Source organism: Papilio machaon, chromosome 4 (genome assembly GCF_912999745.1).
Source record: "Papilio machaon chromosome 4, ilPapMach1.1, whole genome shotgun sequence".
Lineage (NCBI taxonomy): Eukaryota > Metazoa > Arthropoda > Insecta > Lepidoptera > Papilionidae > Papilio > Papilio machaon.
The window spans coordinates 2,613,741-2,640,277 of record NC_059989.1 but is presented as its reverse complement, the minus strand read 5'-3'; the positions used below and the strand labels follow the sequence as shown (position 1 = coordinate 2,640,277).

The 26,537-nt window shown below is 33.1% G+C and overlaps 3 protein-coding genes across 4 annotated transcripts; 2 read left to right on the top strand and 1 right to left on the bottom strand.

The window, feature by feature from the left end:
• The first annotated feature begins 489 nt into the window (after nucleotides 1–489).
• Nucleotides 490–4,627, top strand: LOC106718452 (probable nuclear transport factor 2). 2 transcript variants are annotated; one of them, XM_014512538.2, is made up of 5 exons: nucleotides 490–736; nucleotides 1,380–1,451; nucleotides 1,887–1,985; nucleotides 3,206–3,347; nucleotides 4,250–4,328. In XM_014512538.2, the coding sequence occupies exons 1-4, from the start codon at nucleotides 629–631 to the stop codon at nucleotides 3,314–3,316; spliced, it is 390 nt and encodes a 129-aa protein (XP_014368024.1). In that variant the 5' UTR covers nucleotides 490–628; the 3' UTR covers nucleotides 3,317–3,347; nucleotides 4,250–4,328. The 2 variants fall into 2 exon arrangements, with proteins under 2 accessions (XP_014368024.1, XP_014368023.1); XM_014512537.2 differs by lacking the exon at nucleotides 3,206–3,347 and having other exon boundaries at nucleotides 495–736; nucleotides 4,250–4,627.
• A 2,330-nt stretch (nucleotides 4,628–6,957) lies between these two features.
• LOC106718385 lies at nucleotides 6,958–10,696 on the bottom strand. The gene is made up of 7 exons (XM_045686897.1): nucleotides 10,390–10,696; nucleotides 10,017–10,156; nucleotides 9,346–9,505; nucleotides 8,828–9,046; nucleotides 8,287–8,445; nucleotides 7,923–8,057; nucleotides 6,958–7,297 (listed from the first exon to the last, which is right to left on the bottom strand). The coding sequence occupies exons 1-7, from the start codon at nucleotides 10,528–10,530 to the stop codon at nucleotides 7,139–7,141; spliced, it is 1,113 nt and encodes a 370-aa protein (XP_045542853.1). The 5' UTR covers nucleotides 10,531–10,696; the 3' UTR covers nucleotides 6,958–7,138.
• Nucleotides 10,697–11,070: 374 nt separating this feature from the next.
• On the top strand, nucleotides 11,071–24,668 carry LOC106718386 (transcription initiation factor TFIID subunit 2). Its single transcript, XM_045686722.1, has 19 exons — nucleotides 11,071–11,163; nucleotides 11,243–11,297; nucleotides 11,375–11,538; nucleotides 11,859–12,075; nucleotides 12,550–12,782; nucleotides 12,980–13,157; nucleotides 13,344–13,613; nucleotides 13,924–14,064; nucleotides 14,320–14,600; nucleotides 15,147–15,386; nucleotides 15,649–15,898; nucleotides 16,378–16,540; nucleotides 16,653–16,822; nucleotides 18,027–18,240; nucleotides 18,739–18,940; nucleotides 19,339–19,603; nucleotides 22,843–23,016; nucleotides 24,135–24,269; nucleotides 24,401–24,668. Exons 1-19 carry the CDS (start codon nucleotides 11,120–11,122, stop codon nucleotides 24,629–24,631), a joined length of 3,627 nt encoding a protein of 1,208 aa, XP_045542678.1. The 5' UTR covers nucleotides 11,071–11,119; the 3' UTR covers nucleotides 24,632–24,668.
• The last annotated feature ends 1,869 nt before the right edge of the window (nucleotides 24,669–26,537 follow it).

The following is a 26,537-nucleotide window of genomic DNA, read 5'->3' as shown; positions in this document are numbered from 1 at the left end:
TTAAACTAGTCCTACTACTATTACTAGCCTATACCTATACACTATTTTCCGCAACTATAAATATTTTTCAACAAGTTAAAACGTCGAATTATCAAGAACTCAAAAATTACACCGCGATTATAGTTAAATAATTTGGCAACTCGACGACAATCAGTTATGTCCATGTCAGAATAACAAATTTATGATTTTAAATTAAATTGGTGTTGTTATTACAAGAAATTATTTATGCAGGTTTACCGCACCACGAAGAGGTTTTCTATTTTTCTAGTAATATACCCTTACTAGAAAAATAGAAAATTAAATAAGTTACACAATTAGTTTTTTTGTGTTAGAGTTACACAATTGTGCAGTGCAGCTCATCGTACAAAAGTCGGTGTTTATAAGATTTTTATTTATTTATTTAAATTCAATTCAAATCGCGATGCAGGATGAGTTTAAATAAAAAATCACAACACTTCGCTTAAAAAAATATTTTATATGCTCTTTGAACAATGAAAATAGTAACACTGTTTCTGCCATATTTTTTCGGCGTGAAGGCTACGCAAGAGTAATACGACGGCCTGCAAATTAAGATTTTATTAGCAAATTATTCCTTGTGGAAAGATTAAAATCACAAATATTTATATAAATGGCGCTAAATCCTCAATACGATGCTATCGGAAAAGGATTTATTCAACAATATTACACGCTATTCGATGATCCGGCACAACGGGCAAGCCTAGCAAATATGTACAACGTGAGTTCATTTCAAATATTTCTCGTTATATTTTCTATCTTAAAACTTTTACGTACATCTCTCTTCACGTTCCGGCATTGTAACTTTTATTTGAAGGTTAAAACTACTCTCCCGCCTAAATGTGTTGTCCGGTTTTTTTTTTTTGTAAAAATAGCTCCACCGACGAAGTTGATGTTACAATTGCAGAAGAGTATCTTAAATAACAACTACGTTATATGTTTTTAAATCGTACTTTTATACATTTTTAATACTGTACTGCTTAGTAGCAAAGTTAAGATTTAGGTGACAATATGTAAGTACCTTAAGAATTTGTAGATTTGTTATTATGATAAGTAAAATGAAAATAGAATTTAAGTCTCAATTTGGCGTGTTTTACACTGTCAAGTACTAGTTCTTAATAACATTTGAAAACCTATTGGATTATGAATGAATACAATGTTTATGATTAATCTGTTGCAACACAGCATGACTCATTCAATAAAAAAACTTCATTTTCCACATCAAAAATGAAATTAAAAGATAAGATGTCTTCAGTCTAAAATACTTTTATTAAAATGATTACATCCTAAATATGACAGGTCATCATTTCACTGGTATTTTCGTAAAAAGGATTTTGATCCACAATTAATTTTTTCCATTACAGGTTGAAACATCTTTCATGACCTTTGAAGGAGTTCAATTGCAAGGTGCTGTGAAAATCATGGAAAAACTAAATGTGGGTAAATTCTTATTAGAAAGCGACATTTCTAGAAGCTATGGCAATGTAGATATAAGTATTACTAAGTTTGGAATGATATGGCAAAATATAGTGACCAGTAACTGTACTTATAGCAGTTTTCATTTAAAAGTATAATAAGACATTGTAGGTATTTAATTGAATACTGAAGGATTTTCTGTACTCATATTTATTTTCTTTTTTGTAGACACTATCTAAATTAATAAAAAAATTCAAAAATCCATGCAATGAACTTACAATAATGTTCTAAACTGAATTTATATTACTAGAAAGAAATTAACATTGTTTAACAGTGTGATAACCTTTGATAGATAAACTATAGTTTTTATTTTGTTAATCACACATTTTGGGTTAAAGTTTTCAAATGTTGTAGAGTGAAGTCATCTGCAGTGAATTTATTTATTTTCATTTCAGAGCTTGGCATTTCAAAAAATTACAAGATTAGTTACTTCTGTGGACTCACAGCCGATGTATGATGGTGGTGTTCTGATTAATGTTCTTGGCAGGCTCCAGGTGAGTTTATCTACCTATACTATTTTAAAATCCTATCAAAATGTGTAGTCAACTTATTATTCCAGTTTTTAACAAATTCAATGCCTGGTGAATTCATTTTCACTTTAGAAAACCTTAGAGGCATGGTATGTATTAAACCATGTTAGACAAAAATTTCTTTAGTGTTTGCATAGAAAAGATAATAAAAGTATTGAATGAAATGGTTTGGTTAAAAAAAATATATCAGTAAATTTATAGATTTAAATATTAGAAACCTTTATTTCATGTACCTGCAATATTTATAAACTATTTTAATGAATTCACATAAATATATTTTATTTTAGGGTAATAGTTGCAAAATATTTAAAATATTTGGCCATGTTATGTCTTGTAGTGTATTTTATTTACATTATATATGCACACCTACAGAAAATTGTATGCAAAAAAGTTACATTTTATTATATTTCACATTATCTGTACTATTGTCAATACAAAAGAAATTCATGATAGATTTGGATATTTCAATATTTTGTAAATCAAATAATAATTAATTATTATTTTTATATATATGGATAATTTAAATATTTGTAGAGGTAAAAAGTACGGAAATTATTTCAATGATCAATGATGATTCTTGAAAATATAGACTGTTATGAGGAGAACGTCGGTGGCTCAGGGGTTAAGCATTTGACTTGCAATCTGCAGGTCCTGGGTTTGAATCCCGCCATGTACCAATGTGTTTTTCGATTTACATATGTACATTTATCCGATGTTCTTACGGTGAAGGAAAACATCGTGATGCAACCTGCACATATTTTAAGAAATTCAATGATATGTGTGAAGTCAACCAACTTGCACTTAACCAGCGTGGTTGACTATGGCCTAGTCTATGCTCCCAAGCCCCTCGGTGGGGATGTATAGTGAGATGTTTATAGTTAAACATACTTTATCACAGCTTTATAAGAAAAAAAACTGCATCTTAGCAAAACATCATAATAAATCAACTGATTCTTTTTATTCAGAAAGCTAGAGACAGATTTTGTTATTACTATCTTAGTAATATTATAAATCAAAAGGATTGAAAATTTAACAGAGATAGATTACAGAATAACCCATAGGCTACTAATTTCTAGTATAAAGTACATACATGCCATAGTGCATGTTATTTGTAGCTTTAAAAAATATAATTAAAATCAATAACAATCAATGAATGAAATTCATGAGCTTGTTATTTGGTACAGACAGATGAAGATCAGCCTCATGGGTACTTTCAAACATTTGTACTGAAGCCAATAGGAACCTCGTTCTATGTTGAACATGACATGTTCAGGCTGGCTCTTCATGATGTTTAAATTATATATTTTATCAACAAACAGTGACAAAGTAAGATTAAATGTTTTGTATTCCCTCATCACAGTTATAATCCACTCCATGTAGACATTAACATATCGACCCTCTCCAATCTAACTTTAATTTCATCAAACTAAGCTACAGTATTTTTTATTTGCACATATTCACTTGATTTACAATTTGTGGCATGAATGTAATAGAATAGCTACAAGATCTTATGTTAACTGACCCTTAATTATGTCCTTTGTAAATTAAACAAATTTGTACTCATAAATAACTAACCCCTGCCCAAATGTAACCAATGGTAACTTCAACTGTACTCACCTGAAAAAGCAAGACTCTTTTTAATTTGTATCTCAGTTGAAAGACAAAGTTTATTTATACATTACAATAGTAATTTGTATATGTTTATCTTATGGAAAGAATTTGTTTTTCAAAAACTTATAGTTATGGATGTATATTGAAAAAAAAAAAAAACAATAATGTGATGTAATTTTTTTTATATGTTTTCTATTTGTTTTTGTCTCATTGCGCGCTTAGTACATTTGTAACAATTAAATCGCTTCCAAAACGTCGACATATGAATTGAGCAACAAAAATTCGAAGATTTTGTGTATTGTGTTTTTTTTGATTGCATTATGTGAGTTAAATATAAGGTTTTAATTTACAATAATAATTCAATTACTTTTATTGTTTTTTTTAAGTTATTAAAACCTAGCAATCAGTTATCAATGATTGCTAGCTTTCAGAATATTTCTACATTTTAAGGTCATTATGTCTCATTTGAGCTTATAAGCATATTATGTATTGTTTTCAACAGCATTTATAAAGTACCCAGATTTATAGTTTGAGCATTACTCCTACAATAGAAGAATTTCTGGATTGTTTCTAGTCAAGTTAATACTTTGGTTGTAATGATTGTTTTTTGTCGGCAGTGTGATGAGGACCCCCCACACCCATACATGCAAAGCTTCGTGTTAAAACCTCTCGGGGATACGTTCTTCATCCAGCACGACATATTCCGCCTCGGCATCCACGACATCGCCTAAATACTGCGCTTTTCTTTTCGAGCAATAATTCGAGTTGAGCTAGATCAAACTATAAGTACCCAACATCACGCTATAATATGTAATCTTGTTTTGGTTATCTAGGTATAAGATACACACGTTTTATTGTCTAAATTAAAAAAAAACATATAGTTCACTTAATTAGCTGGATTCTGTTTTTGTATTTTCATAGTATGGCTTTGTTAATTGAATTGTCAGCTTAAACAGATATAATGGCGAGACTTTCCTTTCAGTTACATGTATACTTTTTGTAATAAATACATTATAATTTTTTTTAATAAATTTGTTTCATTTTATATATTTACTTCTGTCCAATAAAATTTTATAACTTACCAAACTCTTGCCCCTAACCTGAGGTAATATGGTATGGCAAAATCGTACATGTTTCTAAATCGACTTCATCAAATGAGTGCTTAATTCTGATATTAAATCAGTAAGATGAAGTTTAATTAGTTATCCAAAATCAGTTATTTCCGTGTCACGAACGGATTGTTATAAGTTTGTTAAGTATACATTGGGATAAAACAAAACTACAAAATCGATGCTAAGACAATCATGTATTAAGTAATAAATAGTCAAAAATTAACAAAAGAAACACTGAAAACAGGTACATTTATTACCAATCTCAGAATTTAAGACTTGCAACTCTCATTAAAACCTTAGACGCTACGAACACTTAACAAGTTACTTGCATGCACTACTAACGATACACACCGCGCCCCGCGCTCTTGTCTAACTGAATGACTAGTTTGCACAAGTTACACTCTCATGGTTCACGCGATCCGGCTGACATAGGGATGACCGATGTCAATCGATAAAAATATCGATGTCAATAATATTGCGATGTCAAAGTAACATCGACGTGGAATAATTATAAAGTCTACAATGTAATTGTAGATTTTTATTAATAAAGTCAAACTGAATAAGCGAGAAACCTCTATAAGTGAGAAAAATATCGCAGTACCTTAGATCTCATTTCTAGTTTCGATTGTAGTTATGTTTGTCTTTTTTCATTAAAATAAGTTAATTTTGTTGTCTTTCAAATATACTTGACATATAAAAACATCGATATTTTTGTAACATCAATCATTCCTACTTGTCTTTCTACACTTTGGTGAATTCCTCTTATTTTTGTGAAAATATAAATCATTGACTGCGATAAAACGATATTATTTATCGATATAGTTAAAATCATTATCGATATACTGATTTTTAATGATTTCACCATCAAGTGCCAACAATTTACATTTCAAATTTGTCGTAGTTTCATAAACATCGAATAAATTGATGTTAGTAAAAATGGCTACGTAATAATTGAGAATTGGGGACGAATACGAGCCTAATTATTCGAATACAAAAAAGCTAGGAATAGTATTTTCAAAATGTTATTGCTTATCAAAAGCGTTCTGAAAACATGACCATTACCTTACAAAGTAATCAACGAGACGGAAAAGTTCCGTTTTGAGGTTAGATAGAAAATTGTTAATTTAACTTTAAGCAGCTATTTTATTATTTTTAATCTGTTTTAAAAAAATAATCCGAATATTGTTGTCAAATGATAAAACATTACAAAGCAGATAATAAAATCAAACATGACAAAATAATTCAGAATATTCAAAGAAAAACAGTTTATTTGTAGCCTCTGTTGGTTATAGTTACCACGGATCTTTGTTTCTGCATATTTAAAAATGTTGTGCGCCTTTAAATGGGATATGAAAGATGAACGTATACACGAAACAGTGGAATTATTTCACAATTTTAAGTTAATGGGCATATTTCGTACTTCACAGTTACAATGAATAGTGGCAAAAAAACTGTACTGTTCTGTTAAATGTAACTTTAAAGATTGTGAAATTAAAAGCAATAATCATAATCTGTAATCTAGTGTCGTAAGCATCTTGAATATTACAAATAAATAACATTATTTCAAAGGAATTTATCAAAGAATTTTTACGCAAGAAGAGCATTTCTAAATAGTATTTTTTTTTAACAGAACAGTACTATAATGTATGGGTTCGAGTCACACCTGGTTATCTAAAGTACATGTTTAAGTTTTTCACAACGCACAAAGAACGTGATAGACTGTTTCTATTTCGATTTCGAGCCTGAGTTTATAGTCTTCACAAATATTATCAACTTTACTAAAAAAATAGTAAAAGTCTTAATCAATACTTAAATAAGAAAATATTGCTTTTTAAAACAAGTGCTTTTTTATAATTTAGATTATGTTATTGTAACATACATTTATTAAAGAAATTTGAACAAAATTAAAATCATTCACACTCCTTATTTAGTTATAGAGAAAGTCACAAAATATAAATATTTTGGTTAAAAGATTCAATCCGGTTCGAAGGACCAATGATTGCGGAAGCTTTACAGGTAACATTTTAAAACAATATGGCGACGGAAATAATATTGTTAATTTTTTATTCTTAAATTTCATAAAGTACTCTTCCAGAGAATACACAAATATTTAAGTAGCCAGTGCATTGCGATGTTAACTACGTTTAGTAGCGAAACAGGTGACGGTACATTAAACATAGAAAAAAAAAATGTATCGCAAGTAATAATTATAACATTTCCATTTTAAATTTTAAAACCAATCTTTAAAACAATCATCAAACGCAAAACATTCATATCGAATTAACTTAATGTCGTTGAAAATAAAAAACAACCATATTTAAAAAAAAAATTTAAAACAAGCATATTTTTCGATTAGAAACTCAGGTCCGAAGGTGTCAGTAATATGATGTAGTCTTACGATCCGCCTTTCTTCCTGCCGCGAGAGCCTGACATGGCCACACCTCGCAGCGAGCGCATCGCCATCGCTCTGTTGAAGTGCCGCTGAGTCTTGTGCTCCTCCACCTCCACACCGTTATCTACCGACGACAGGATCACGAGTAACACTCCCATCACCTGCAAGAAACAGCAATAACTTACTAATATTGTAAATGCGAATGTTTAGCTGAATGGATGGATGTTTGTTAGAAGGTACTATTATAAGTTGACATAAGAAATATGTGCAAAAATGAGTAAGGACTAAGTCTGTAGATGACGTTTGTTTTAATTTAAAAAAAAAGTATTTGGTCTATTAAACTGCCATAGATATCCAAATCATCCATGGGAAGTAAGTCTATTCCGTAGAACTTAGTATGAAACAGCGAGACATCACGATGACAATGATAGAAAAGTAGGTTGTTAACCTTAAAAGATATACAACCTTTAAAACATCATAATATTATAAACTACCTTTAAAGATTATTTCAACACATGGTTTATCACAAAAACAAGGTCATTTACTTTGATAAAGTATTCGATAATAACCTTTAAATGTGTCTTATAATAAATTATGCAATGAATTACATAGCAGCATCGAGTACTCTATAGACTTAATATTTAATTATTGCTTCAAACTTTAACAGTAAACAAATTCATTAAATAGGTCAATCGACATATCACATCAAATAATTCAACAAACTCCGACATAAAAAAAATTGTGAGAACATACTCTGATAAATTGTTATAGAATGGACATAGTTACCAGACAAACGATGATGAGTAGTGTGTAGACGTGTACAGATGCCTCCGGGATGTTCTCGATGTCTTTGAGCGCTGCCAGCGCCGGCTCAAAGTCCGGCCGCAGGTCCAGCGTGTGCTTCAAGTGTAGAGCTGCCTCCTGAATTACACATACAATAAAGAAATATGATAGAGAAATCTCATTTAATTGAAGAAAATTCATACGACATTGGTGCATGTTTGTAAATGCTGCCGACACCTGCATAGAAATATTCAAATAATTATTTCTAATCTTATTGATAGAAATAATTTACTATCCTCTCTATGGTTTAAGTAATATAGATCTATGGTTTCACCTAAACGTTAGTGCTGCAACAACTTGTACTCACTTGATAATGTCCATATGCTTTGAATATCTCTCCGAGTGTGAAGTACTGCTGCCAAGCGCTGCGGTCCGGAGGCTGCACCTCGAGCGAACGCCTCGTCAGGTAGATGGCGTCGTCGAGGTACTGCAGCGTGAACAGGACCCTTGCTAGGTTCAGCAACACCTAGGATAACATTACTTTGAAGAACATCATCGGTTTCAAAATTTAAGTCAAATCAATTGGAAATCGAAATCTTATCCGTCATGCTAACTTATACTAGCTGTTGCCCGCGATTCCTCCGTCTGCACGGCATTGAAAAAAAACTTAATAAACAGCCTATGTTTTTTTCCAGACTATTTTCTACATCTGTGCCAAATTTCATCAAGATCTGTTGAGCCATTCCGGATATACATTCAAATAAACATCCATCCATCTAAACATTCACATTAGTAAGATATGCTAACAGCTTGCTTTATGACAGTCAATCCCAAGTGAGAAACAAAATAAATTCTATAACTTTACATGTCTTCTAAGTAATAAAGTAGTGTTGACTTCGAGTATTTACCTCTGCATTATAAGGCGAGACTGCAAGCGCACGTCGGAAACACTCTATAGATTGTCGAGTGTCGCCTTTAATTCTCCAGAAGTTGCCAATCTGGTTATAAAGTTGAACAGACTTTGGTTTTTCTCTTTTCGCTTTTTTCAAACGTCTCTCTAAAGCATTTATATCTAGCTCTGATATACCATTTTTGTATAACTTTTTCTTTGTGAATATAAGAGCCACCTATAAAATTAAAACATAATAAATTATGACATTGGGAAAATAACATAAATTCTTGAACTATAATTAAGAAACAAGTTCTGCAAACAGAAAATATTGTCATACAAAAAAAATTTTTTGATCATGAAATTTAATGATTATAATAATTCCGAAATCTTAAAAAAAATTGGGCCACACATATCTTATGTAAGGAAAATAGCAATACTGACCCAAAAGGTAATTCCACAAAGGCTCTAGGTGTTTTGAATCGAGACCTGATGAAGTCATTGGGGATAGTTAGTAAAGAATATAAATTACATTACCTGTGGTTCGGGAACATTAGGATGTCTATGCCGTCTTGCAACCCCAACCAAATTATCATAATATGTGAAGTTAACAGCTTTTCCACAGTCCAAATATTCTTCATCTGTGTCCCCATTGCTTTCTGTTGAAGGTGTTTCTTCAACATTATCCATTGCATTCCTAAAAAAACAAGAAAATGTGTAAATCTTTCAATGTATCACACATTTATATGTATTCTGTGTATTTTATATAGACTCATTAGTATTATATAATTGTATTGTTTGTTATTTGTTATTTTCATATTCTTATATTTACTTTGAATTCTGTTAGTATATGGCATAAACACTGTGATGACTAAAATAAGGTTATTCTATCACATTATAAAAATGGGTAATTCTGATATTACCCACAAAATCTTATTATCTACTTATAATTGCTCTAAGCAAAGATGTAAGAGGAGAAATTGACCACTTGTTATGTTTAGGATTTTTTATTTTTGAGTTGTAATACTTAAATCTGCCTTAATCAGATTAAAAATGTTTATTATGTTATAGACAATACAACAATAATATTTATTATCTTTAGCAGATAATTTTTTATTATCATTTCATTAACATTTATTGTATGTGATCAAAGATCTTATTTTTTTTTTTAAATAAGTATTGCAAAGTCAATAAAATTATATTTTTACCTTTGCTGGTCAAACACTTGGCAGTCTGTGCAGAACATGTCAAAGCCATGCTTAGTCCAAGTATTTCCATAATACACAGTGGATGTAATTATATTAAAAACAGCATCTTCTTCTGATATTTTAGATTTGTCTGTCTCATCCTAAAATTTAGGAATTTGTTTAATTGTGTATGTTATGTAAATAAATTTGCACCCATGTAAAAACAAAATATATTGTTAATTTTTTAAAACTTACTTGAAGTAAGATTTCTTAAGAAACCAAGGCTAACTACTTAAGTAACCAAGTCTAAAAAGGGTCAAATGTACAGCAATGAATTTCGTACACATGGTAAAAACAAGTTATATAAAACGCAATATTTTGAATTTTTACTAACCTGCGGCAACTTACTGCCGTCAATGATTTGTCCTTCATCAACATCCAATTTCCAAATATTAGAGGTGCGAGAATTAGTAGCTATAATTTGAAAAGAAAATATGTACAAAACCAAACAAGTCAAATAAGGCAAGTCCCCCATTTTGACAACTTAAGTTAAAAACAAACATGAAAACTGTTTTAAAATACTTAAATAATGTAACTCATACACTGAATGAAAATTATTAGGATACAATCTTCGTAAAGCAATAAATTTTAATCACAATCTTAAGTTCTACTTCTTTCATTCCTTTCGTATTTTGACAGATTGTCGCCACAGAGCCCAAAGATAATTTTTGTACCAAGATGAGTTCAGAAATCAAAGTTTTTTTCTTATAATTTGATACAATTACAAGTCAGGACAAAAGGAAGACTATCATCTATGCTTACCCCTCTGAGTTACGTGCCGGAATTGTTTTGTTGTTGTTTTAGGGATTTCAAAACAATCTAATAACGTATGCCTAGTGCCAAAGCCAAAAATAAAGAAGAAGAACGTATGCGTAAAACAGAAAATTTCTTTTGTCAGTCTCATGTCAGTTCAGTTGACATTTAACAATAATCAATGTCATCGAAGTAGAAATAAAAATAACCAAATAACATTTGTAACTTGTTTTAAATGTTAATAGCATTACCAACTAAACATTTAAATCTTTTAAAATGCTATAATTCTAAGTATATGAAATAATTTAAAAATGAAGAAAGAACGGACAGGCGATAATTGTCGCCCTTTCAAATTATAAGTATTCTTTAATACTCCTAAACTCCTATACATTCCATTTATCGGAACCAATGCTTATAATTGTATCTTATTTTACAGCCCATCAAATTTTGAGCTTAACTGGCATCAGTTTTGAAAGACGAAGTATAATTGTAAGTTTTAATTTGATATGGTTCTTATTTGATACTCGGTCTTGTAAACTTAATACCTTACCTAATGTATCTTTTAGGGTTTCGTCGAGTTAACAATAGTACCCTTGAAAGATAATTTGAGATTTATTCGTTTGAACGCAAAGCAGTGCCGAATTTACAGAGTGTGTTTAAATGATCAATATGAAGCCAATTTTCAGTACTGTGACCCATTTCTGGATATATGTCAAGCAGATCCCAATACGTAAGTTTTTATTTATTTATTCAACAGTAAAGCTGACTGCTAGATGCTGATAATGTTGAGAATTTTAAGAGCTTTTTTATTATCATCCTACTTCATACAAATATTATAATTGCAAATGTTTAGATGGATGGATGGATGTTTGTTTGAAGGTATCTCCAGAACGGCTTAACAGATTTTGATGAAATTTGGCATAGATGTAGAACATAGTCTGGAAGAACACATTGGCTACTAATTAAGTTTTTTTTAATGCGCGCGGACGGAGTGGCGGGCGACAACTAATAATATATAAATAAGACAATCAGCTTGTAATATTATTACAGGAGGTCATTGGAGACTTTTTCACGATATCATCTATCAGCTGCACAGAAAGTTGATCCTGATCATAATTCAGGAGAGTTACATATCCAAGTTCCTGATGATGCAGCACATTTAGTTGGGGAAGGTAGAGGATTGAGAATTGGCATTGAATTCTCATTAGAATCACCACAGGGTGGTCTGCATTTTGTTGTACCTGAAGGGGAAGGAACATTAACTGAGGTAAAATAATTATTCAGTGATATTAAACTTTCTATATCTATATGTTATTAACTATAAAGATCGTTGGTGCCTCAGGAGTGAAGCACTTGACTTGCAATCTGCAGGTCCTGGGTTTGAATCCAGCCAGGTACCATGTGTTTTTCGATTTACGTATGTACATTTATCCGACGTTCATACGGTGAAGGAAAATATCGTGACGCAACCTGCATATATCTGAGAAGAAATTCAATGATATTTGCGTAGTCAACCAACCCGCACTGGGCCAGCGTGGTTGACTATGGCCTAATCACCCCTAACTTGAAGTAGGCACCGAGCCCCTTGGTGGGGACGTATAGTGAGCAGATGATGATTAAATTTTATTAAAAAAACAAAAGGGTATATAAGTCTGTATTTCTTATTATGTAATGGGTGGACACAGTATATATATAGTTAGTTGCTCTACCCTCAGTGTAACGCATAATTCTTCTTTTGTAGAAATCGGCACATATGTTTACATATGGTCACTCTGCTCGGCTTTGGTTTCCCTGCGTTGACAGTTTTGCTGAGCCTTGTACATGGAAACTGGAGTTCACTGTAGATGAATGTTTGACTGCGGTGTCTTGTGGCGAGCTCTTAGATGTGGTGTACACACCGGACCACAGACGAAAGACATTCCATTACATTGTCAATACACCAGCATGTGCTCCTAATATTGCACTTGCTATAGGGTAATATACTGTGTTTTTTTTTAATATGTTTTTATTTTAAAGTTACCATACACTCTTTACATATTATACTTAACTTAAACACTATTATTTAATTTAAAATTGATTCTCTCTTCATTAATTTTTGATGAAACATGTTTTTTTAGATTTTATATTATTGGGTATAAAATACGTACTTATTATTCAATATTTTTTTCCAGGCCCTTTGAAACATATGTTGATCCATTCATGAATGAAGTAACACATTACTGTCTACCACATTTATTGCAAATTCTTAAGAATACTGTCAGATATTTGCATGAAGCTTTTGAGTTTTATGAAGAAACTTTATCTACTAGATATCCTTATCCATGTTACAAGCAAGTGTTTGTAGATGAGGTAGGTGATTATGGCAGAAACATTGACAACAAACACACAGCAACTTTGATATTTTTCCTGTGTTTTATAAATGTTGTGTTAGATAACCATGTTTGGTGTCCACTCGGGCTAAAACTTTATATAAGGTTTTTTTCAATAAATATTTTGGTGTCAGCAGGCTATTTGATAATCCAACTTCAATTTCAGACAGAAGATGATGCATGCGCATATACAACAATGTCAATACTTAGCACACATCTTCTCCATTCAATTGCTATTATTGACCAAATATATATTAGCCGGAAGGCAATGGCACAAGCAGTTGCAGAACAGTTCTTCGGTTGCTTCATAACAATGCAAAATTGGTCCGACTTATGGCTTGCTAAAGGGATACCTGATTATTTATGTGGCTTGTATTCCAAAAAGTGTTTTGGAAATAATGAATACAGATATTGGATTCATCAGGAATTGCAAGAGGTATTTTTGTTAAAAAAAGCCAACTTTATCTTATCGTAATTTATTGTATACTGTACTTGCTGTCCACGCGGAATTTAAAAAAAAACTTATTATTAGCCTATGTGTTCTTCCAGATTATTATCTACATCTGTGCCAAAATTTCATCAAGATCTGTTAAGCCATTTCAGAGATTCCTTCAAATAAACATCCATCCATCTAAACTTTCGCATTTATAATATAAGTAAGATTGCAGTTGTATTTGCATGTAACTAGTTAACTATACAACCAATATATATGACCTTTATGTTTTGAGCTGAATTGCGTTGTTCAGGTTGTGGGCTATGAAGAACAATATGGTGGGATTGTCCTCGACCCATGGCAGCCTCCTGCCAGTGGTGCTCGTGTGGAACCAAAGGATGTTTTCTATTTCCCTGTTCGCAACGTCCATACCATGTCACCACGGTATATTGAGGTAAGAATTTTTAACATATTCCATGATATTACAATTTTTTTTCGTATGTAAATGTCTTTTTCAAGAGACTCGATAACAACGATAATTATATGAGTTTGATTTTTGTTAAAAAACTAGCTTTTTCACTGTTTTGGAATTTGAGATTCTGTCATGAGACATTTGACGAGTAACCTTAGTGGTCCTATCAATTTAGTATAGTTAAAAATAACAAAAAAAAAAATTGGGAATAAAAAATTGTTTTTTTTTTTCACTTAGGTAATGCGAAAGAAATCACATTTGGTACTACGTATGTTGGAGCAGCGAATCGGTCAAGAACTCCTCCTCCAAGTGTTCAACAAACAGCTCTCTTTGGCCACTAATGCTGCAAACACCAAGATTGGTAGTGGTCTATGGGGTCACCTCTTATTATCTACCAATCTGTTCGTTAAAGCTATATTTACTGTGACGGGTAAAGACATGGCCGTGTTCGTGGATCAGTGGGTCAGGACCAGTGGTCACGCTAAGTTCCAACTCACTTCTTTGTTCAATCGGAAGAGGTAAGTCTCAACATTTATGATGATACAAAAATATTGAAACATATTCGAATTTATCTTAAAGTAACTATCGCCCGCGACTCTGTCCGCACGGAATTTAAAAAAAAACATAGTTAGTAGCCTATGTATACCAAATATCATCAAGATCTTTTGAGCCGTTTCAGAGATACCTATAAACAAACATCCATCCAAACATTCGCATTTATAATATTAGTAAGAAATATGACCAAAAACTTTTTTATATTCATGTAGCCTTCTTTTCTTGCTTTTTTTACAAAATTAAATATAGTTTATGTCACCTAGTCCAGTTTTTGAGTTTACACATATCACATACCATACAAAATTACAAATCAATATTTTTTACAATATTAGTGTAGAATTATTTAAGACGAAATGCTTAAGAGTGAATTTAGATATGAATATCTGACAGAGATGTAAGGTAGGATACTGTGTCTTGGTAAGCAATAGGATAGGAATCCTAGGACACACAATAGGATAGGAGACACAGATGCTGGTAGACGATAATTGTCATTTTGTTTTTTTAAACAGAAATACAATTGAACTAGAAATACGACAAGACAGTGTACATGAGCGTGGTATAAGAAAGTATGTGGGACCTTTACTGGTTCAACTTCAAGAATTGGACGGCACATTTAAGCATACTCTTCAGATTGAGAACACAGTTGTGAAGGCAGATATAACATGCCATAGTAAGAGTAGAAGGAACAAGAAGAAGAAGATACCTCTGTGTACAGGAGAGGAAGTGGATATGGATCTCTCGGCTATGGAGTAAGTTTTTTTTACAAGTTTTTTTTTAGTTCTACCTGTCCCAATGTTTGTCATCAAATTTTGCATATCATTTGTCTTTTTTTTACTTTTTACTTAACAAGATGATAATAAAAGTTATCAAAAAGTGATTTTTTAAAATTATTTATTTTTAAATTAATAACACATCACATTTACGAATATAATATTTTTCTTATTCTGGGTCTAAACTAACCCAACAATACTATGTAAACAAAGTAAAGAACAAAAAAACACTTCTTTTCAGTGACTCACCAGTACTTTGGATCCGTTTGGATCCTGAGATGTCTCTCTTGAGGTCAACGGTGATCTCTCAGCCTGACTACCAGTGGCAGTATCAGTTACGTCACGAGCGTGACGTCACCGCTCAGAGCGAGGCTATCGACGCATTGCACGCCTTCCCTGAGCCCGTCACACGGAAAGCACTCACCGATACAATAGAGAACGAACAGACATACTACAAGATAAGGTGTAGAGCTGCACATTGCTTGACCAAGGTATGTTGCTTAACCATCAAATTATACACGCCTGAACATGGATAACCGAGAGTTCAAGGGTCCACGATTTTCTCGCTTATAGAGGGTGTTTTCTCTAACCCGAAATTCTCGCGTATAGAGGTCGTCCGCCGGTACTGGACTTTCGTTTTCGCTTATCCAAGTTTGATTGCAAACACAATTGCTGCGGAATATTCTATTTTAATTAGTTTACCACTAGCCTTATTAATACCATATTGGTTGACCACTAACACCAGTTAGACTTAAGTAGTTTGTTTGATCCGTCTGGCTATCATATATGTTATTATATGATTGAGTTCAATGGGATTGAGAAATTATATTATTCACTGGCTGAAAATGTGATTTACAAACATTTTTTAATAAGTCTGTGATTACAGTAATATAAAGTTCACATTGAGTACTTTATGAGCTTATTTTTGTACCCCATTTTTTCTTGTGTTACATTTTCTGGTATATTTCAGGTGGCGAATGCAATGATAAGCTCATGGGCAGGTCCGCCGGCCATGTTGACCATATTCCGAAAAATGTTTGGCTCATTCGCAGCACCTCACATCATCAAACAGAATAATTTTGACAATTTGCAGCATTATTTCTTACAGAAAACTATACCTGTTGCTATGGCTGGTAAAAATGTATTTTTTAATTGAATGCTAAACGATTTTAGCTATTGTATGGGTATATTGTCAATACTCTCTTTTACATTTTAACCCGACTAAATTAATATTATAATCATCAGGTTTAAGAAATATTCATGGTATATGTCCTCCGGAAGTGGTCAGGTTTCTTCTTGATCTGTTTAAGTACAATGACAACTCGAAGAATCATTTCTCTGATAACTACTATAGAGCGGCGTTGGTCGACGCGTTGGCGGCAACTATAACGCCTGTCATTTCTGTGCTGCAACCTGTAAGTGAGAATTTTAAATATTAAATTAAATCAGGCTTTATATTATATAGGTTGTTATGTAATTTTCTTTTTGATGTCTTCTACTATTACATTTTTAAATTATAAGATCGATTTTTAACGCAGTTCTTAATTTTTAATTGTTTAAAAATTTTTGATATGTGGTTATTTCCATACTTTGCTAATAAGATTCATGTAAGAAGTAATCAGTTGGGTTTAAATGTACAGTCGAACTTGGATAAGTGAGTAACTTCTATAAGCGAGTCATTGTCCAATTCCCATAGACGTTCTCGATAACCGAGAAACTCGGGTTCAGGAGAAACCTCTATAAAAGAGAAAAATATCGCGGCCCCTAGAACTCTAGTTTATGCAGGTTCGACTGTATTTATATAACGATGTGGAAGTATTGAAATGGCTCCTAAAATCTATGCTAAACTGATTTTGACAAGTGTAACAATGTAGTTTTTTTTTATGAACAATAGCCTACCGAAATTTTGTTTGCTAGCCTCATTCAATACATAGTTTGGTCCCATTTTTAAAGTAAAGCAACTAATTAGAGCGTCGGTGGCTCAGGGGTTAAGCACTTGTCTTGCAATCTGCAGGTCCTGGGTTCGAATCCCGCCATGTACCAATGTGTTTTTCGATTTACATATGTACATTTATCCGATGTTCTTACGGTGAAGGAAAACATCGTGATGCAACCTGCACATATCTGAGAAGAAATTCAATGATATATGTGAAGTCAACCAACCCGCACTGGGCCAGTGTGGTTGACTATGGCCTGGTCACCCCTAACTTGGAGTAGACTCTGAGCCCCTCGGTGTGGATGTATAGTGAGCTGATGATGAACTAATTACTACTTTCACTTACTGATTGTGATTTTTTATAATTTTAAAACATTCTGCGTGGAATTTATCAATAATATTATGTTTGTTTAGTATACAATAAGGTTATTTGTGTAAGCAATCAGACGCGGAATGTTTTAAAATCATTAAAAATCAGTAAGTGAAAGTAGTAATTAGTTGCTTTACTATAAAAATGGGACAAAACTACGTATTGAATGAGGCTAGCAAACAAAATTTCGGTAGGCTATTGTTCATAAAAAAACTACATTGTTACACAAGTGAGATCATTTGATTTTTATTCACCGGAGTGTTATTAAGTTATGGTATTGGGAATTAGTTTTGAAAAGTAATTGCACATACAGGGTGCTCCAATAACAGCGGACTCACTATCAGCGGACACAAAGTTAGTATTAGAAGAGATAACACGTATGTTGAACTTGGAGAAGGTGTTGCCATGTTACAAGAACACGGTGACGGTGAGTTGTCTGCGCGCGATACGTCGCCTGCAGCAGTGCGGCCATCTGCCCAGTATACCCACCGTGTTCAGAGCGTATGCGCAGTACGGACAGTATATAGGTAATATCATTTCAGGATTGTCATTATTTTATTTACAGCATCTTTTACTGGAATAAAGCGGATGAAACGTTATAGACAAGAAAATTATCTAATTTTATGTCAAACTACCTCCGCGACTTCGTCTGTTTCCCAATTTTTTCGTTCTTTAATGCTTAATTCTGTACATGATGGTAGTTTGATTTTCGTGTAAAACGTTGAAAAGAGAATTTATAGTTCTATTTTATGTCGGTACGAAGTATATTTTTAGGTAAGGTTTATGAAGTTATTAGCTGTCGTCCACGACTCCGTCCGCGCGGATTAATATAATAACTTACTAGTATCTTTTATGTCCTTCCGGGCTATGTTCTACAATTATTTCCAATTTCATCTAGATCCGTTGAGCCGTTCTGGAGATACTTTCCAATAAACATCCATCCATCCATCTAAACATTCTCCAATAAGCTCCAAGCCCCTCAGTGGGGACATATAGTGAGCTGATGATGTACGTTGTTTTACCAGATGTGAGGTTGGCGGCGTTCGAGTGCTTAGTGGACTTTGTGCGTGTGGACGGTCGTGCGGAGGATCTGGCGTCGCTGCTGACTGCGGTGGAGAGCGACCCCGAGCCCGGCGTGAGGCACGGCCTCGCCCGTCTGCTCGTCACCATGCCGCCCTTCGAGCGCGCCCAGCGACACCGCCTCGACACTGAGGCGGTCGTGCACAGGTACACATATATACACACACATATATACACATACACACACTTACATATTTTGAAAATTGAAATAAACACGTGCCAATTTGTATGAAGTGAATTAACTTCGTTGTGAAATTCGTACTGTGGGCCTAGTACGAATATTGGTGATGATAGCCTTCGTCCTCGGCAATTATGTCAAAATTAGTATGAGATTTTTGGTGTAATTTATACCCGAGATGCTGCACAATTTTAAATACAAATTTTGTCGATGACAATAGGATGGTGATTGTCACATGTATTCATGCTAGGTCCATTCTACATATACAACATGTACTATTCCGCTTTAAACTCTACTTTACTCTACTACATAAATGTTTATTTTATTAACTGTTAAATATAACACACGTTAATACATTTTGTTACAGATTGTGGAATAACATAAACTGTCAGTTGTCGAATGATGCGAGACTTCGTTGTGATCTTGTTGATCTGTATTACACATTGTACGGTCTAAAGAGGCCGGTGTGTGTGCCGCTTGTAGAAATACAGGCCATGATGAAACAGATGCACCACAAAGAAAGAGAAAGACTGGAGAGAGAAAAAGATAGAGAAAGAGAAAGGGAAAGAGAACGGGAACGAATGAGGGAGTTGGAAGCGAAACCGGTCATCAAGCAAGAAATAATTACTGAGGTTAGTTTACTTGTCTGTTTTTTTTAAGAAATGCAATGAAACTAACATTATTTATTTCACGTTTGATATTATCTTAGTTTTTTTTGCAACGTATTTTTATTAATAGCAAATATGACCTCATTTTAAGTTATTAAAGAAAAAGGTGATTACATGCTGATCACGCGATGAAAATGTAATTTCCTATTTTTTGCCAACAATGTTTGTACAACGGTCACGCCATAAATAACCACACGTCATAGTGATGTGTCACTGGTTGCGTTGTATCGATAGTTTACTATTCAATTATAAAAAAAAAACTAGTGAGCCGTCATGGGACGCCTGGCAGATGTGAAACATCGTGTGTGTACAATATGCATAAAATATTATAGTTAAATAAATAATAATGATATTGATAATAAGAATAATAAGAAAAATGTATTAAATCCGAAAATTAATAAATATGTGGAATAATAATAATAATAAAACCAGCCAGGCGGAGAAAGAATTAATATAAAAGAAATAATAATAATAAATAATATTAGGTCCTTACATATGAAATTGGAGTTTTGTATGGGAGGAACAAAAAGTCGAATATTTTTTAATATAATATATTTAATTAATCAAAGTATGAACCATTATTTTCTATGCACTTTTGCCATCTCATAGGTAGTTCATTGATCCCTTTACTAAAAAAACCAGTCGGACGGGAATCAATAAAATCTTTGAAGGCGATTTGGACTGCCCCATCGGAGTTGAATTTTTTCCCTTGCAAGAAGTTATCCAAATTTCGAAAAAAATGGTAATCTGTTGGAGCAAGGTCCGGGGAGGACGGAGGATGTCTTAGACTTTCCAATTGAAGCTCTTCTAATTTAGTAGCCGTCTGTTGCGCAGTGTGTGGTCTAGCGTTGTCGTGAAGCAGCAGTGGCGTGGAGTGATTGACCAGCCTAGGTTGTTTAGCCGCTAGCTTTTCCATCATGGTTTGCAATTGCTGACAATAGACATCAGTCGTAATAGTCTGGCCAGATTTGAGAAAACTGTAATGAACAATACCGGCACTAGTCCACCAAACGCTTACAAGTAACTTTTTTGGGGTTAATTTTCGCTTGGGGCAGGATTTGGCTGGCTGGCCAGGATCCAACCATTGCGCTGAGCGCTTCCGATTATCGTAAAGAACCCATTTTTCATCACAGGTAATGATTCGGTTTGAAATACCTTCATTATTTGCCGGTTTGGTAATGTAACGCAACAGTCGACGCGCGTTTGCCGGTTTTCTTCAGTCAATTCGTGAGGTACCCACGTTTCAAGCTTTTTAATCTTCCCAATTTGCTTCAAGTGAATTAAAACAGTTTTATCACTAACATCGCAGCCTGCAGCTAACTCGGACGTGGTTTGCGATGGATCCGCTTCCACAATAGCCTTCAACTCTTCATTATCAACTTGAGTCTCAGGCCGTCCACGGGGCTTGTTCTGCAGATCGAAATTTCCAGAACGAAAACGTTGGAACCAAAAACGAACTGTGTTTTCTTTTGCAACACGACCGCCATACACATCATTCACCCTTCGAGTCGTTTCCGCAGCACTAGTGCCACGGCGGAACTCGTACTCGTAAATAATGCGATATTTTAAGTTTTCCATTTTGTAAAATGAGTGACGCAAACAGAAAAAAACAGAAGAAAAAAAACAAATGAATGACGGTCATCGAACCACAAATACATGAGTCTATAGCTGTACAAATTTGAATTTGGAATTCCTTACCAAAGAGGAGAAATTCGTGATTAAAGTGGCCAGTACGAAAAACGCCAATTTCATATGTAAGGACCTAATATTAAATATTATTAAACTAAACACATAAAATATATATATATATATATATATATATATATATATATATATATATATATATATATATATATATATATATATGTATACTTTAGTATAGCGGGGCGACCCGTCGCCACGCCAACAATTCGGTTTACAAGTGATCCTATAGATTTTTCACATCAAAAAAAATACTTAAAAAAAAAGAATGTGTTAAACATAGTCGCATTGAGAACATCTTGTTGTTTAGTAATTAAAAAATAATGCATTATGGTTTATAAAGATTTTTTTGTTTTTATTCTGCCTTGTTTTGTTTTCGAAAATGTGTATTAGAATGGACCCAAGTGGAAATCTGTAAACTTTATCGAGACGTGTGTACCCTTTTTATTCTTCACAATTGCACTATTAATTGATTGATTTGTTAGACAACTAGTGCATTTTAATCGATAAAAATATCGAATAGTCCAAGTGCATCCCTAAAAAGTAGGTTATCGCGTACTTTCTATGATTTATAATTTTCAGGCGAAGCAATATTAATGCTTCGGTAACAGAAAATATTTGTTGTAGTTTTTTTTTTTTAAATTGTAATACTTGTTAATAAAAGTTGATTGCATGTTTTTTCTTTGAAAACTGATTTCGTAATACAAACAACATTAATAATTGCAATATGTATTTTTGTGAAGTTTTCATTTTGTATTTTTTTTATTCTCTGCTTTTATTAGACCCCATATTATTGGACGTATTCAAATATGACTCTTAATTAATATTATCTTAACATCATAATAAATGTGCTTCATTATCTTTCCAATTGATTCAATTATATCGAAGATCAAGAACCGGATTATTATTTAACTGAATTAGTTATTACATATACGTTCTCACATACTTTATTCCAGAACGACATGTAATTTAAATGTTTTTTATCACTTTTTTATTCAAATATATTTTTTTTTTAATTTTAATATTTGATTGACCGCACGTGTCGGCAGTTGCTACTTGTTAAATTATTAAAGTAAAATATATACAGCTATATCAAGGTGAAATTAGTTATCTAATTAAGTTATTCAAACTTTCGTGAGACATTATCATTAACTAATATAGAAAAAGGCTAAAACACTCACGTACGTTTGTCCGGTGTCGGCACCGATGGGCTCGAAACTAATCGGTGCCGACACCGGACGAATGTACGTGAGTGTTTTAGCCGTTTCCTAGGTTAGTTAATGAGTTATCTAAACTTAAAAGTTTATTATGCGTATGTCAATTAACTTAGGTACGTACAGTTACTTATGCGTATAGGTTTAGAAATCTCAAAAAGTATTGGAAGCCAAAACATATTAGTACAAGTTGAATGGAATGTTATTTTTGAATAACGTTTAATATTTTATTACATGAATAAATTACGCTTTTATTACGTAAATTTTAATGTATTATTTATTGAATAGGATAATATAAAGATGGAGATGGATGTAGACGGTGCTGTGCCGATGTCTATAGACAGCAAGCCTGCCGTCCCGCTGAGAGACGATGTCCTGCCAGTGCCCTTGTCTAGTATCAAGGAGGAAGACGACAAGGTTGACGTGGTGTCCGTCCTTGATATACCTCTTAGAAATTACAATGTAAGTATTGTTAGGATAGTGGGAGAAGTGGATTTGACGGGGAAGGGGATGGATATAGTTATGAAGAGGGAAGAACTCGTTTTCTTATTGTCCAAGTACTGTCTGGTATAGTAACCTGATAGCACCTTTATTTCTTGTTTGCATTTAAGTCAGTTCAGGGCAAAGGTCAGAGGAATTAAACGTTAGTTGACCTGACTCTCTATTCCTTATTTTTTTTTTCTATTTATACTTTTATTACATTTGATTCTTCATAGATCTTTTACATCTTCTAAAGTAAGCGTATTTTATGAAAATAAAAGTCTCCTTTCTTATAATTAAAATGATTTTTAAAATGAAAATAAGTTTGTGCGTATATGAAATAACTTTTGCGGTATCAACCAGTCGACCTTATTTAAATATACAGGGCATGTATGTTAAGTTATCCAATTCGACGTTATCAATAAAATATACACTAATTATCATATTTAAGATAAAAAACAACCTCATAAAATTCTTCCTATAATAAAAAATACGTGGTCAGTTTTTTGTTACTCTCAGTAGTCACTTTTTAGCGAACATTAATCGTATACATTCGAAAAGAAAGTTCTTTTTTGAAGTTTTTTAATGTTTCTGTTCGACTTTACCCGATTATTAACGTAAAATTCACACAACATTTTTTATTTAAATGTTTCCTCAGTACGAAATTACATTGTAAAAGACATGCGTATTATAAATATTGTGGTCTATTTCAGACATTCACCAAAAATAGAGATAACAATGTTGATTTTATACAAGTGTCATGGCAATGTAATTTTACTGCTGGTTTCGACTACAGATATTTCTATTGATATATTAGGAGTCCTCTGCAACTTCTTCAGCGCGGAGTGATTAAAAAAAGTAGCCTAAGTTACTCCTGCACATCTAAGCTGTCTTACCGTTTAAGTCCTGTCAAAATCGATCCAGCCGTTTCGGAGATTATTAGGAACAAACGTGGACTTACAGACAGAAAAAAGACATCATATTCCCTAATTATGTTTTTTTTTTCGATATTACATACAAGCACTTCAGTTAATTGTATAGATATTGTCATCTCTTAAATTCTCTTTGGAAAAAGGTTCTTTGAAGGTTATGTTTGTCAGGAGGAGAACAAGCGCGAGTTCATATCGGACAATGCGGTGCCGCTGCCCGGCATTCCAGGCAGCTCGGGACCAGTCGGCTTCGAGCCAGGCATGTTCAAACGTGATAAAGATCACCATGATCTAGCCACACCTAAGGTAATTTGATGCTTTTAATTAAAAAAAAACTGTCTTAATTTCAGATATTTGCACATTATAATTTAAACTCCACCCCTTACGAATATAATTTTAAGAGTAAAAATATTAGTTAGATTACTTTTTATTCCCAGGCGAAGAAAAAGAAGAAGGAAAAGAAGAAGCATAAACATAAACACAAGCACAAGCACAGCAGCAAAGATAAATCATCAAAAGATAAAGACAAGTTGTTACTACCGCGACCCCCTTCTACTACAGAACATCTCAAGATAAAAGAGGAAACTCGTGAAACACTCAGCTCTTTCAGTTCCAGTCAGAGTCCTTCTGAAGACCCTTCATCGATGCCCTCGAATATGAGTTTCTAATTTAATTAATTTAAGAATAAATCATTATAATAGATAAGAGACATTTTTTTATTGATTTATAATAGGTAGATATTATTAAGTAAAATAAATAATTTTAAAATTTACTCGTATTTATTTTACCTTTTTGTAATAAATGATAATCATTGATAAACATTAAGATACACAACACAAAAATGATATTTATAAAAATGATAAAGTCAACACCTTTTTACTGCTATTCGAAATGATTACCACAAAAAAAGATTTATGTGTCATACGTAAGTTAATTGATTTAAAAATTTCTTTATAATAAATCTATAATATTACAGTGATATGTAAAAAAATGTACTTTAAATTGCAATTAATAATGAAATTTTACCTGTTAATAAAATTTGTATTATGTTTCCTGAGATGTCCGAAGTCCTTTATGAGAGTACATCGCTTCATTCCTTCCGGTGCGCCCCAACTCACGTCACGTGACAGCTCCGCTAGCGCCACTGCCGACACCAGCGCCTCTAGCGGACCTAACCTGCAACTCCAAAATCCGGGAGCACGCCACCAAGCCACCACCTTGTCATTGTTCGACTCATAACCGAATTATTTTGGTGGAATAACCACCAGAAAGCCCTTGTCTGGACTTCGGACATCTCAGGAAACATAATACAAATTTTATTAACAGGTAAAATTTCATTATTATGTGTTCCGTTCGATGTCCGAAGTCCTTTATGAGAGATCTGTTTGTTATCTTCTGGTGGCTTGTGAAATAAGAACGCAACAATGTGATAAAACACTTAATTTTTCGTTAAAAAGATCGTTAGAGGTATTTTGATCACTAATCGCAATTTAATCGATTCGGATGATTTGTATTACTAACCCGGAAAAAAGAATATCCTGATACAAGTAATTGAAAAAGCGATTGCTCCAGTTTTGCTCGGCTATGTAGTACACATATGCTTAGCCTTTTCGTGGCATCATCATCATTCTCGGGCTCGGAGCCTACCGTAAACTAGGGACGACTAGGCCACAGTCAACCGCCCGGCCCTGTTCGGCTTGGTTGACTTCACGCTATCTTTGAAATTCTATGCAGATTTTCGTGGCATCGAATTTCCGTTATGCAGTTGCCAGCACTATTTTCATTACATAAATAAACAGAAAACGTCAAAGTACTATCAGATGCAATTTAACTTACACCAAGATAAACATGTGAAGCTCTTTCGACATATTTAGCAAGATAAGTGGTCCTGAATCAGTCTTATATTATTATATATTATCTGAGAAAACAATAACTTACTCAAACAGTGATAGAAGTAAAATCGTTATTTTCTAAGGAACACGTAGCCATGAGTAAAGCTAATTCGTGAAATTTTAGTTACGTACGACTTAACATGACAAAAAGAAAAGAGAGAACAAAATAAGATTTTGCAATGTTTAAAAGTCAACTGATTTGACTTATATCCCCGTTTTGATTATCTGTTCAAAGAGTAGAATAAACTAACTACATTCAAACTGTTAGACGGGGAATTACAAGATTGTCGGTACTTAGCATAATTTGTATTATAAACAAAAAATTAATTTCAAGTTAAGCGATTTACGACATTCCACTTTCAGTTAGCTTATTTTAGGTAATGAAACGGCTAAAAAGCAATGAAAACATCTTATCAATATAAGAACACCTATAAATGTATGTTTTCTTATATGTACTGAGATCATATCACAAAATAAAGCGACGTTCAATCTATGAATCTATCAAGCGTTACAGCCCTTCTAGGGGCTAGGTTGGCTCATGACAGTGTGTCAGTGAAACTGACCCAGAGGGCAAACCATCGAAAATCTTTTCTTCTTCGGATGCTTGAAAGGTTTCCATCCAGAGAAGTGCCACAACATATAAATTTTTCCGTCACTGTCAAGTGTGTGTAAACGTATAAAT